Source organism: Peromyscus eremicus, chromosome 7 (genome assembly GCF_949786415.1).
Source record: "Peromyscus eremicus chromosome 7, PerEre_H2_v1, whole genome shotgun sequence".
Taxonomy (NCBI): Eukaryota; Metazoa; Chordata; class Mammalia; order Rodentia; family Cricetidae; genus Peromyscus; species Peromyscus eremicus.
The window spans coordinates 59,377,686-59,391,360 of record NC_081422.1 but is presented as its reverse complement, the minus strand read 5'-3'; the positions used below and the strand labels follow the sequence as shown (position 1 = coordinate 59,391,360).

Here is a 13,675-nt window from a genome sequence, read left to right as displayed (position 1 = left end):
ATTTTCCCATACTCATGTGGCAAAGAAAGAAACGTCTAAAAAATTGTGTGGTCCCTGGCACCATTTTGATTAGCTTCTCAATCATCGTCTGAAAAGATTTATTTTTATTTTATATGTATGTAAGTGTGCAATGTTCTGTGCGGTGCCCACAGAGGCCAGAGAGGGCAGCAGATCTCCTGGACCTGGAGTTATAGACAGTTGTTAGCAGCCATGTAGGTGCTGGGAACCGAATCCATGTCCTCTGCAGAGTAGCAAGTGCTCTTAACCACTGAGCCATTGCTCCAGCTCCCAACTTCTTCTATTTCTGCCATAATTCCTCTTGTGTTAAGTTTTTTTGTGTGTGTGCGCTAAGTTTTTAAGTAAGCATAAGATTATGTTTCTTAAATATTTAAAGCCTGAGTATTAAAAGTATATTTTCTTTCCAATCAAATCATCTGTAAATCCTAAATATACTCTCCTGAAGCATAGCAAGAGCTGACAAGAAGATGGTAATAACTCTAAATACAAAAAATAATATATCTAAAAAGAACACTACTCAGCAATTATAAAGTACAAATTCACATATAGAGATGATGGAGTTATAAAGCCTCAGGTGTAAAATTTAAAGTATACTTACTGAGAAATGGTGTTGGTATCTAGGTCAACACAACTGACATCTGGTGGAGGGTCATAAAGATCAAAGTATCTGGAGTCAATCCCGACTATGAACGGACATGGTGCACTGAGGACATCTGCTAGAGCCAGTGGGCAGAGAGGAACATATGGGCATGGCCAGTGGAAAGGGAAAATCATCTTGGATAAACAGAGGATGGGAGAATATTAAGCGTTTTGACATTGAAGCATAACTTATCAGCACATACACAAAATTATCTTTTAGATTATTACCTAAAGTTTAATGTTTGATAATGAATTAAATAATTGTAACTAAAATTAAAAATCAGGAAATTAAAACTGCTGCAACAATGTAAAAATCCATTACTTTCTGAAAATGTAGTTAAGCCTAAAATGATTCTAAATTACATGAATAAATTAAGTTTCAACTGAACAGATACTTACAGACACTAATGCTTCTGTCACACTAGTAAGCACAGAAGGCCTGAGGGAATGGATGAGGATTTTATGTTCTGTTACAGCAAACACCAGTAGTGTCACAGCATTTTCAGGGCCAAGATTCTGAAGTAGTGTTGAAAACTTTCCACCACTGTCAATCCAAGCAAAAATACACAATAAAAACAAAAACAAAAAACTAAACCCAAATACAACAACAACAAAAACTATTTAAACTCCTAATTATCTAGAATAGCAGGGCTGTGTATATTTAACTTTAAATGTAATTACTGTTCATGGGCAGGAAAAACACAATATCACAAACAATATGAAAAAATGTAATTGTATGAGTTTTCAAAGTCTTCTGCTTGTCGTATTTGTTTCCTTTTTTCTTTTGCTGTTGTTGTTGGGATAGGGTCTGACTATGTAGTCCAGGCTGGTTTCCAATTAGAGATTTTTTTGTCTTGGCCTCCTAAGTGCTAGGATCACAGGTATTCACTAATACACCTACAAATCTGCTTCATTTTACATAAAAAGATCTGCCACATGCATAACATCCCCTCAAAAGAATAAAATTAGTTAAAAGAATGCTTGGTTAGAAGACAATCCTTTAATGGAAGGATTTTTTGCTTGTTTCTTTTGAATAAGGGCCTCACTATATAGCCTTGGCTGTGCTGGAGCTCACTACGTAGACCAGGCTGGTCTTGAACTCATAGACATTCAAGGGTGTCTACCTCACCCTGCCAAGTCCTGGGATTTTTTTAAAGGTGTGCATCACCATGCATGACTTTAATGGTAGGTTTTTATTTTGATTCTTTCACTGTGATTATCAGGATCATGCCTTTGCAGGACTGTCTTCTCCAAGTAAATACAAATATTAAAATCTGGTTTATGAACAGAAACTCCTCATTATTATAATGATAATAGCACTAGGAAATCAAGATCTACAAAATGGTGAGATACATCTACAAAGCAAATTAATAAAACAATAAACCTAGATGTTTTATATAGGAAGAAAATAGTGGACTAAGTAATACAGTAACCAACGAACATTTTCCCTATATAGTGCTACAGAACTGGTTTCACTGGGTTAATTTTTTATGATGAAGCAAAACTAATAATAAGGTTTTTTTCTGAAAAAAAATTAAAACATAGCTGCAAAAAAACTTGTGTATATTCAAAGCAAAGTTATTCACAGTAGCCAAAATATAGAAGCGACCTAATAGATATATAAATAAAATACAGTATATTCATTTAATGAAATATTAGATGGAATAAAAGGAATGAAGTAGCAAAATATGCTATAACATGAATGATCCTAGAAACATGTTCAGTGGAGGAAGTCAGAAATAAAAAGGCTAAATATAGTATCCTTTTATTTATATTAAATGTACAAGAGACAAATCTATAGAACAGAAAAGTAGATTAAGAGGTGCCTATGCTGTGTGTGCATGTGGGGTATGCCTGTTTGTGCATGTGCACATGTGTGTACTTGTGTCTGCATTCCCAAGTGCAAGTGTTTGAGCACATATGTGTAGGGACAGATAGAATGAAGATTAACAGCAAAGAACATAGGGCTGGGGATTTTTGTTGTTGTTGTTTGATTTTTTTTGAGACAGGGTTTCTTTAAGCAGTTTTGGTGCCTGTCCTGGATCTTGCTCTGTAGACCAGACTGGCCTCGAACTCACAGAGATCCGCCTCGCTCTGCCTCCCAAGTGCTGGGACTAAAGGCATGCACCACCACCTCCTGGCCATAGGGCTGGTTTTATAGGATAAGTAATGTGTTCTAAATTTTATTACATTAATAACTGCAGAATTCTGTGAATAAAATCATTGACTTATACTTGGGTGAATTTTGTAATGTGGAAATTTGAGCTGGCCAGAGCTGTTATCTCAATGAAGTCCTTTTGGCAATTTGAATCATTTGTAATCAGTGTGTTCATTTCATTTTCAGCTCAGGTAAGAGCTTGGAAAACACTCATCACTCTGGGCTAAGGGCTAATGATGAAATCATCTGTAATTCTTACAAAATTAGTGTCAAAGATGGCAGCTGGTCTCCCTAAGGTATGTGCAATATAATAGTTTAATTATACCATAACTATTTCTGGCAGAAAAATCACACAGCTAATTAAATTTCAAGAAATGATACTGTAGGGAAATCATATTTTATAACATCTCTGAACTTTTAGAATGATGAAATATGTTCTGTTTAAAAAGCAGTTTTTATTTTGGATTAAATTTAAAATTGTATTTGGTTGGGTGGTGGCGGCACATGCCTTTAATCCCAGCCCTTGGGAAGCAGGGACAGGCAAATCTCTGAGTTTGAGACCAGCCTGGTCACAGAGTGAATTCCAGGACAGTCAAGGCTACAGAGAGAAACCTTGTCTCAAAAAAAAACGTATTTGTATTTTAGAGGACAATTAAAGATATACTGGATATATTTTAGAGGGCAATTAAAGCTAAAAAATGAATTACCTTCATAATTTACATATATTCCCAATTATGTAACAATAAGTATTGATAATAATAAGAATACACATAAACACCAAACACTGTTGTAAAAGTTTTTCTTTCTTTTGCAAACTAAAAACCCAATATTACGCAAAAAGAATCAGCTAAGAAACAGTTACATGAAAAGTACTTCCACCAATATTTTAGCTAGGAAAGACAATATACATATACATTAGTTAAATTCACACTATATTTAGAGAAATAATTAGGGCTGGAGAGATGGCTGAGTGGTTAAGAGTGCCTGTTGCTCTTCCTGAGGACCTGAGTTCAGTTCCTAGCGTCCATGTTGGGAAGCTCACAACAGCCTGTAACTCACTTCTAAGAAAACCAACACTCTCTTCTGGACTCTGTTGCAGGGATGTGGGACTGTGTACACATAGATTTAGAGAAACAAAGAGAAATGAAGCTTTACTTGCCTTAGCGGAAGAGGTGAAGAAACAGGCTGACTGAGAATCAAATTATCATGTGGTGATAACTGGAAGATTTAAAACAAAGCATTTGAAGTATAAAGATGAACTCTGAAACATCATGCTCTGGCAATAGACATCGATTAATGATGCTACCCATGAAGATTCCCAGATCACCAGCATAAGACCAGCATAAGACTTCTGGCCCCTTCCAACAACTTCTTATTCTGAATCCTATTTCTTATGTCTTCAACTTTTCTCCAATACTATTTTAACAAATTTGTGTTAAAGGTTAAATTATTTAATCAATACCATACATTTAGGGTCAGTAAATTAACGGCCTGTAAGCAGTCTAATGGAATATAGCCATGTGATTTTTTCTCATACTTGCTAGCTAATTTTGTGCTGTAATAGCAAGCTGAGCCCCTGTAACAGAACAGACAACACGCAAAGATTAAATATTGAGATAAGATCCATAACAGGAAACATTTGCCAGCTTCAGCTACAAAACAAAATTCCATATGTATTTAGGTGGAGTGTGCAATACAGCACTCTGGCACTAAGTATCATGAAGTAATAACATGGATGTGTAGACTGACTGTCAAAGTCATCAAAAAGTATGTTCTAGAAATTTTATCTGTATCAATATAATAATGTAATTAATTTTATCTGCATTTTCAAATTTTGGCACATTTTTAATGATTTCTAACACTAATAATACCTTCAGGGCTGCAGTAACCAGTAACACGCATGGTGACAACACATGAAAGTATTTCCTTTGTATGAATCATTCCATAGATTATGATTAAATAAATAGGCAATTTAAATTATCAAGATCCCAAACAAGATATAAACAAAAAAGGAGAGATGTATTCAACTGTGAAAACATTTATAGTCATTTAAATTTCCCTGTTGCATTAAAGACACTGCTTTTCCTCCCTCCTGCAATATATAAACATACAACTAGTCCTGATAACTATTCGAATACATTTAACCAACTATATGGTCATCAAGGGCACAAACTTTCCAATATTTAGAAACAATTTGCATACTTTTCTTTTTTTCCTGAGACAGACTCCCTATGTAGACAAGGCTGGCCTGGAAGTGACTCTCTAGTCCAGACTGAAATCAAACTGTCAGCCCTCCTGCCTCTACCTCCCAAGTGCTGGGATTGTATGAGTGCACCAAAAGTTCCCTTCCGTGGATAGAGTTAATAAATATCAGGGCCTGAATCCCAACATGCAAGAACATCTGGTTTTCCCAGGGCTCATTCTACTGTCCACATTCAGTTGTTAGTCTTGTTACATGCTGGCAGAACCCTCATATGGCCCTCATATGAAAAGAACCTTACCTGAACTAAAATCCGTGGCCTCTGAGGAGATGGAAAAGGAACTTTATGCATAAAATGAGAAATATGCCTTAAAAACAAAAACAGAAACTCAATTAATTCCAAAATGAATTATCATTTGCTGCAAAGGTTAACATGCCATCACAAGTTCAAGCTCATTAAGGCCCTGCGCACTTAAACTCCAAACCCCCTAGTGCTGTGAAAACAAATTAACAACAAAAAGTTGTTTGTGTCATTAGAGGTGCCTCTGCCTAAATCCAATAACCTTACACGTTTGGTTGTGAGCCAGGCCTTTAATGGCTAAGCCGCCTCTCCAGCCCAAGTAACTTGATGTTAATAGCTGATCATATTCAACCATGTTTGTATTTGCAGTTGCCTCAAAACCATGTTTTTTTTTCCCTAAGCAGGTAGTAATCAACATTACTAAAGAAGCTAATCATTACATTGTAATGTATTTTTTATTAATCACTCATGTTTTGTGAAATAACTATTTAAGGTGCTAAAAAAAATAAATGAGTTTAAATGCTTGATAAGATGAAGTGGTGCAGAGCTGTAGTCCTAGCTACTTGGAAGGCTGAGGATCACTTGAGACCAGGAGTTCAAGGCAGCCTGGGCAACAAACACAGACTTCCCCATCTCAACAAGCTTTCTATTTAGTAATGGATAAAAACTAGATCGATGAGATGGTTTTGTTTTGTTTTTTGTTTGTTTGTTGTGAGAGAACAAATCCAAAACCTTGCACATACCAGCAAGTATTCTCCCACTCAACTACATCACTTGGGTTTGGAGGATAATATCTTGCTATACAGGCCAGGCTGGCCTTGAACTTGTAATCCCCCTGTCTCTGCCTCCTGAGCACCAGGAATAAAGTCATGCAACAATCAATAAGTTTGGTTTTGAACACTATAGGAGAAAAAAAAAGGACAAAATATAAAAATATTTTATTCCTTTTAGGAATAAGCTGTCTTCTTCTTGAATTATTTTTCTTCTAAACATTATTTCAAAATCATTTTTAGCAGTGAGATCATTACAACCAGACAGAGAACTGGATGAGTCATTAATAGACTCTATAGATGTGTTTTAACTATGTACTGTACAAAGACTACCAAACATAACAAAAAACGTAAAGTGATGTAAAGCTTCTAGTCTCTACCATTACTTAAAATCTGGAATAAAAAAAAAGATTAGAGGAATAAGTACCAAAAGACACACATCTGCTTGATTATATGAAGCAGTCAGAAAAGCAGGACTTTTGTATGATTCATGGAACCCTAAAGGTGTCTAAGACCCATTCAGGGAGGATCCGCAAAGTCTAAACTCTTTTATGATAACAGTGAGACTCCATTTTCCTTTCTCACACATTTGGCAATAGCAATGATAGTGCAAAGTATTGTGAATGAAATGCTGGCACCCTACTGAAATCAAGGGAGGGGTAAACTAGTAGATGCTGTATTTTATTGCTTTACTATAAGAGACTTCATTTAAGAATATCTCTGACTGGGGCTGGAGAGATGGCTCAGTAGTGAAGAGCTCTTGCTGTTCTTGTAGAAAACCTGGTTCAGTTCCCAACACCCACATGGTGATTTATAACCATCTATAACTCTAGTTCCTGGGGATATGGTACCCTATTCTGACCTCCAAGGGCACCCAGCACACATGTAGTACAGGGACATGTAAGTAAGCAAAACACTCACACATATAAAATAAAAACAATAAATAAATATTGGAAAAGGATGTCTGACTTAATACACTTGAAATAGCAAATATTTGATTCTGGAACATACATTCAGAATATTCTATGATAAAGGGGTAAGTACTCATACAGCATTACTATACAAAAGCATGTGGCCATTTAATTTTACAAAAGCACTTAGAGGACTGAGTTATGAGTGAGTTGGTTATTTTTTTTCCCACACAGAATGCCATTTTTGCTTGGAAGAGGGTGGGCTAGTAAAGCTTATCCAGTGTTGGGTATTCAACAGACATTTTCCACATAAAAATAATCAAAGTGCTATTACTTCAAGGAAAAAAACTAGGAATACTTGCTGTTAATAATTAAATCCAAACTTTTAAATGAAAAGAATTTGTCACCATAGACCTGAAAGCTTTCAAACACTCAAAACTTTTCTGAGAACTGGGAATGTAGCTAGGAGGAAGAACACATGCCATGCATGTGTAAGGTCCTGGTTTGATCTCTAGCACCACAATAAACTTTATTAAAAAAACAAAAAACAAACAAAACACCTTTCTGGGCTAGCATGTAAAGATGCTTGCTGCTAAGCCTGATAAACTGAGTTGAATCTCTAGGACCCACAAGAAGGAAGGAAGAGAACAGACTCCTACAAGTCCTCTGACCTTTGCACATGGCAAAGACATGCCAATCTACAGTGATGTATTTACAGCTCCTGTGCATCATGTCTTACTGAATGAAACACTGTAAAATTTTAGTGCTCTTAGTGAATCATTAAAATTACAGGACGAAAAATAGAATGTCTATCATATTTCTCTTTTAAATTCATGATATCTAAACATAGGTCTATTTTAAAGGTTCATAATACCTCAAATTATACATAAAAATTACAAACATAGTTGAAGAGTTTTAATATTTTCCACTTGGAGATGCGGCTCAATGACAAAGCTCTTACATGGCATGTGTAAGGCTCTGGGTTTGATCTTGAGCACTTCAAGAAAACCTAGTTCCAGTATTCCACTAAATTAGCAGCTATATACTTCGTAAGAGTAGTGTATATATATACATATATATGTATATGTACACACTACATATATATACATATATACACTATATATATACACTACATATATATACATATATATACACACTATATATATTTATCCAAATAACTCACTTTAAAATAAATTAAAACATTCACTGGCAGAAATAAAATTGCTTAAAATAACAAGACTGTAAAAATATGATAAAGTCTTATATAAATAACCAAACATTTTTCTCAAATAACTCTCAAGAAATAACAATTTCCATATGAAATTTACGCAATTACTAGTATAAACATACCACAGAAAGGGCTGACAAATTTTTTTGAACAAGGCCTCTCGACATATCCCTGGGTGTCCTGGAACTCAGTATGTTGATCAAGCTGGCCTCAAACTCACAGAAAGGTGCCATCATGCCACCTTGGAGTGTCAAATTTTAAACCATGAGACCTCTAACTTACTTTTCAATTGGAAGGGCATGAGGTCCAGAGATGGAATAACGATACAGAAAAGTCAGAAACTTTCTGAATGCATCAAAAAACGGCCAGTGAGAAAGAAGACAAATGCATTTGTTAGTGTGAATTGTTCTAGAACTATCAGACTTTCCGTCCACCAGAGACGTTAAACCCAAAAGAAGCCTCTGTTTTTCTGTAAGATTCTCCTCAGAGTATGGTTCATAAAACTGAATAGCAGCACCATAGACCTGTAAAACAAGAAATATATTTAATAAATATACTTTGTATCATTTATTCAAAGCACATCATCAGTTGACTATTTAGTGGATGCTTTCTATGGGTAGGTAAGGTGCCAGGAACTAGGAACACAGTGGTAAAATCAATCCTGCTCTTCTTAAAAAAGAAAAAAAAAAATGACAGGGTCTGCTAGGCTGGCCTCAAACTTTCAATCTTCTGCTTCAGCTTCATGAGCGCTGGGTTTACAGGCCTGAGGCACCATCCCTGATGACTACTTTCTTGGTACATATGCTAACTATATAGTAATATTTTCATGTATACTTATTATTGAAGATGGCTATTTTGATTAAACTATATTTTTAAAATAAAGAGTGAAAGCAACTGAGCCTTGGTATGGTGACTAATGCCTATAATCCCAGCACTCAGGAGGCAGAGGATCTAAGCAAGTTCAAGAGCAGCCTGGTCTACATAGAAAGATGCTGTCTCACACCAACAACAGTGACAAAAGAAACAAAAGCAAAAATAACAAAGCAAACCTCCCAATGTTTCTATAAGAAATGTTTGAAAGTATTACGTAAGCAATGAGACAAATTTGAACTGTGAACAATTCACTGAATATTCCTACCCACAAAATAAAATGCTGGTCTAGATGATTTCCAAGCTCTCTTCCAACTACAATTCTATAATTCCAGGGCTGGAATATAGTTCAGCAATCGAGCACTCACCAATCAAGTGCAAGGTTGGATCCCCAGAGTAACAAAAAAAGTATTTTCCAAATCATGTTATATTTCATGTCTTTGGCATTACTTAGGAGCTTTTCTATCACAGAAAATGAACCAATGAGGGATCAACATGTGATGATGAGAAAAGTCTTCACTAATATTTAAAAACAAAACCAAAAACAAACACTTGGGAGGATGGGGAAACTCTCCTTTCCTGTCTCTGGATATAGTAAATTCAACCAAGTAGAAGAAATACGTATTACTGGTTTGGTTTCGTCAGTTTTTACTATTTGTTCCTTAAAGATGTGAAGCTTATGACTTGAAAATGCACAAGAAATCAGCAAATACCACTAGTTAAATCCACTGTACCTTTTCAGCTGAGGCTCCAGTCAACACAAATGTAGAGAAGACAGGAAGAGGGTATTTGCTATTTGGTGGCCAGCATTCAATAGTTGCACCCATTGGTAAACAAAACAGGGGAACAGATTCTGGTAGTGAAAATGACTCATAATCTTCTTGAGGATATCTGCAAATTAGACCTATGACAGCAATGGGGAATAGTAGGTCACTGTCTCTTGAATGTAGGTGTTTTCTAAGTTAAATGACAATAAAATGCTTTCTTATTTCACACATGTAGAAGGCCAAAAATTGCATATATGTTCATCAGATAATTCTGAATGTGTCAGTAGGATTTATATAGATGTTAATCTTCAAGGATTATTAACTATTAAATTGTTTAACATTTATCAAACTTCATCTACAAAGGCTAGATTAGAAGTAACAAGAAAAAGAGAAGCCTTTAAAAATACACATACCCCTAAAAATTCACTTTATGTCATACTACCTTAAAGTATATATTTAAAATTTTTAATATGGTTATTTGCCTATATCTACTTTATCACTCTTATTAACTATTCCTCTGGGGCCTTTTTATATATTATATATAAAATATATATTAATATATGTGTTTGCATATAAATATATTTATATTATATGTAATTATATATATATATATATATATAAAAAATCTCCTATAGGAGTCTAAGTGTCAATTCTTACACAAAGGAAAGACAACTCAAAGAGCAGACACAGATTTAGAACTCCATTAGAATGGTGTTGCCTCAAACTCAGCTTCTGAATAATTCTAAATTATCCCCACTTATACGTAGATAGGAGTTTCAAATAACCCAGAGTTTCATGATAATCTACTCATGAAAATGGAATAGGTATCTTCCACTGAAGATACCCTAGAAACAGAGCTTTATACTGAATATTGCGGGGTTAGGGACAGAAAACAGGTTTCATAACCATGAAGTCCTTAAAGTCAGGTAGAAACCATCACCAGTCACACCATAAAAACAAAGAGATAAACTGGGACTCTGAACAGCTGGCTCTACTGCCAATGTCTCTGATTCTCAACCAGCGGGCCTCAGGTTCTTTTCATCTGCAAGGCGAGATGAACTAGATAAACTAAGGTTCTCCCTCTCATCACATGGCAGCCAGCCAGTGGGATCCCCTGGGGGCCACAGTTAACTGTGGTCTAGTCTCTCAGGTCATGATGCAACAGCACAGTTCTAAAGTAAGAATAGAGATATTGGTGAACTGTGGGCCTTGGAAAGTCAAAGGGAGAAAAAAGGCAAGGACTCTAACTGTAAAAGGGTGAATCTGCTATCTTATAAGTAAGATCAAATGTCTGACATTCTGAAGTCTCTTAAAATTGAAAACTTCAACTATGCATCATAAGATTGCAAATTAGTGTTAATACTATTCATTATCATGAAATATAACCATTAAATTTGACTAAACTAATATAAATATTAAAGAAGCATCCTTTTCATACTTTGCACAGGTTTGAAAATTAAAGAGAATTGGCATGTACTCAAGTTGTTACTTAAACTTAAGGCTTAAAAAAAAACAACCTCAGCTGGGCGGTGGTGGCGCATGCCTTTAATCCCAGCACTCGGGAGGCAGAGCCAGGCGGATCTCTGTGAGTTCGAGGCCAGCCTGGACTACCAAGTGAGTTCCAGGAAAGGCGCAAAGCTACACAGAGAAACCCTGTCTCAAAAAACCAAAAAAAAAAAACCAACCTCACTTTCTTTTCAAAGTGATCTTTCATGCAGCATCCAAAACACTTCAAAATAAACTGAGACTCAAGAGACAGGGGCAGGAGTTCAAGTGCTGCTACGAACACATTCTAACATGGCACACAGCCTGTTTACAGGCAGGTCTTGTCTTTAACCTTGTAGACCCCACAATATGTTTCTACATAAATTGTTTCTCCCAAAATTATACTTACCAGCTTTGTAAGATATAGTGTTAGTCTTTGCCACTGATTTTTTATAGCATAAGTACACTGCAGATCCCCACTGAAAAGAGAGGGGAAAAGTAGCATTCAATTTTAAAAGGCAGTAACTTGATGAAAATGAAATCTCCTTGAGCTGCCCCGTATGGATTAGCTACCATGTACTAACAGATTCACCTGCTAGTTATTTCCAACCTGTTACTCTGTTAGCATTTTATCAGAATCATTGCATACTTTCCTTTCAGAAGATCTGACAATCCCCCTCCTTCACTGTAGTGGGAAAAAAATGACCCTTTAAAATAAAACTAAGTCACTAAAATTTAGACAGAAGTATCAATGGCCATTCTTTGGTCATTAGTTGAAAAGTAAGAAAACAACCACTTAACATTTCTTTCTATGATCTTTTTTTAAAAAGAAAACTTAAGACAAATTTAACAACTAGACAATTTTTAAAGCTCTTCTCTAAATATTTTAAATATATAAAAAGGATTAAGCAGTAATTAAAGGAGTAACTAATAATATCTGACATTTATACATCATTTGATATTATTGTAGGCATTATCCCAAGTTCTTTGTAATACTAATTCATTTATTCTTCAAAACGGCCTATGTAGGAAAAAAAGCATCACTTTGTCCCTAGTCCATGAATGAGGAAACTGAGGCACAAACAGTGAAGGAATTTGTCCACTCTGCATATCTGGGATTCAAACCCAAGCAGGTTGGCTGGTGTCTATGCTGACCATGCTGCTAACAATGCCTCTTTATTCTCTGCAGAGGAGAATACATGCTCTGTGGCAATAGAGAGACTACTGTCTCAGCAGGAAAAAAGAAACGCATTCTGGTTTTAGTTACGATGGCAAAGTTTAGCTAAACACCTTGATTAGTTAATAAGACTTAGAAACAGTGCTAATGACAATGTCAATTACTTTCAATCCAAAACAAATACATAAACACATCCACAAAATAAAACTTGCAAATGGGAAAATACCAAGTATCTGTAAGCTTATATCATGTTGCTAAAAATACCAGATTAAATCTGAAATGTTGTATGCTAGATCCTACATTCATGAAAGATTTCAAAAACATTCTTTGCCCTCACCACCACCATTACTACTGCTGCTGCTGCTGCTGCTGCTGCTGCTACTATAGCCTTTAAAAACTCTTTGTGAACCAAATGTGGTGGCTTGTGCTTGTAATCTCAGCACTTGGGAGAGTGAGTGAGCCAAGAGAATCACCATGAGTTGGAGGCTAGTCTGCATACCCAGTGAGGTCCGGGCCAGGCTGAGCTACAGAATAATATCTTGTCTCACCCCTGGACCACGCCCACCTCCAAAAATTCTATTTGCTACCACAGTTTTCTTCTACTATAATCCCTTCAACAGCTATATAATATTGCTAAATCATAACAATCTGCAAGGAAATTTTCTATATATGATTAGTTACAGTAAAAAATGGTCATTTAATTAGGGGTGATAAACCTACAGAGAACTTCTTTTAGGATAAAGTTATATATTGTCAGCAATCACTTTTCAAATAGTTTCTTAAAGAAATGGCTCATGCCAGGCGGTGGTGGCGCACGCCTTTAATCCCAGCATTCAAGAGGCAGAGCCAGGAGAATCTCTGAGTTCGAGGCCAGCCTGGTCTACAGAGTGAGATCTAGGACAGGTACCCAAAAAAAAGAAAGAAAGAAAGAAAAGAAAAGAAAAAAAGTTCAATTCTTAACAAAGTTATAAAGTGACAGGAACATAAATTAGTTAAAGTTTTCTTGATACAAATCTTGAGAGTGAACATGTGTCACACAACAGGGCATGAGCAGTATAGTACAATGCTTAGCTCTTAGTTCTGCAATTTTATAGCCTGGGTCTGAGTCTTGCTTCACCAACTTATTGAAGGTGTTTGTATGAGAAAAAAAA

At 35.7% G+C, this 13,675-nt stretch overlaps 1 protein-coding gene across 3 annotated transcripts in view; it reads right to left on the bottom strand.

Moving 5' to 3' along the window:
- Dennd4a (DENN domain containing 4A) overlaps positions 1–13,675 on the bottom strand; it is a 106,070-nt gene that overhangs the window by 53,315 nt on the left and 39,080 nt on the right. For all 3 annotated transcript variants that reach the window (XM_059268106.1, XM_059268104.1, XM_059268103.1), the window contains 7 exons: positions 11,757–11,826; positions 9,830–9,999; positions 8,508–8,749; positions 5,317–5,383; positions 3,975–4,033; positions 1,057–1,201; positions 617–792 (listed from right to left, as the gene is read on the bottom strand). In XM_059268106.1, coding sequence (XP_059124089.1) covers positions 617–792; positions 1,057–1,201; positions 3,975–4,033; positions 5,317–5,383; positions 8,508–8,749; positions 9,830–9,999; positions 11,757–11,826 — 929 coding nt within the window. The remainder of the gene's footprint in view (positions 1–616; positions 793–1,056; positions 1,202–3,974; positions 4,034–5,316; positions 5,384–8,507; positions 8,750–9,829; positions 10,000–11,756; positions 11,827–13,675) is intronic.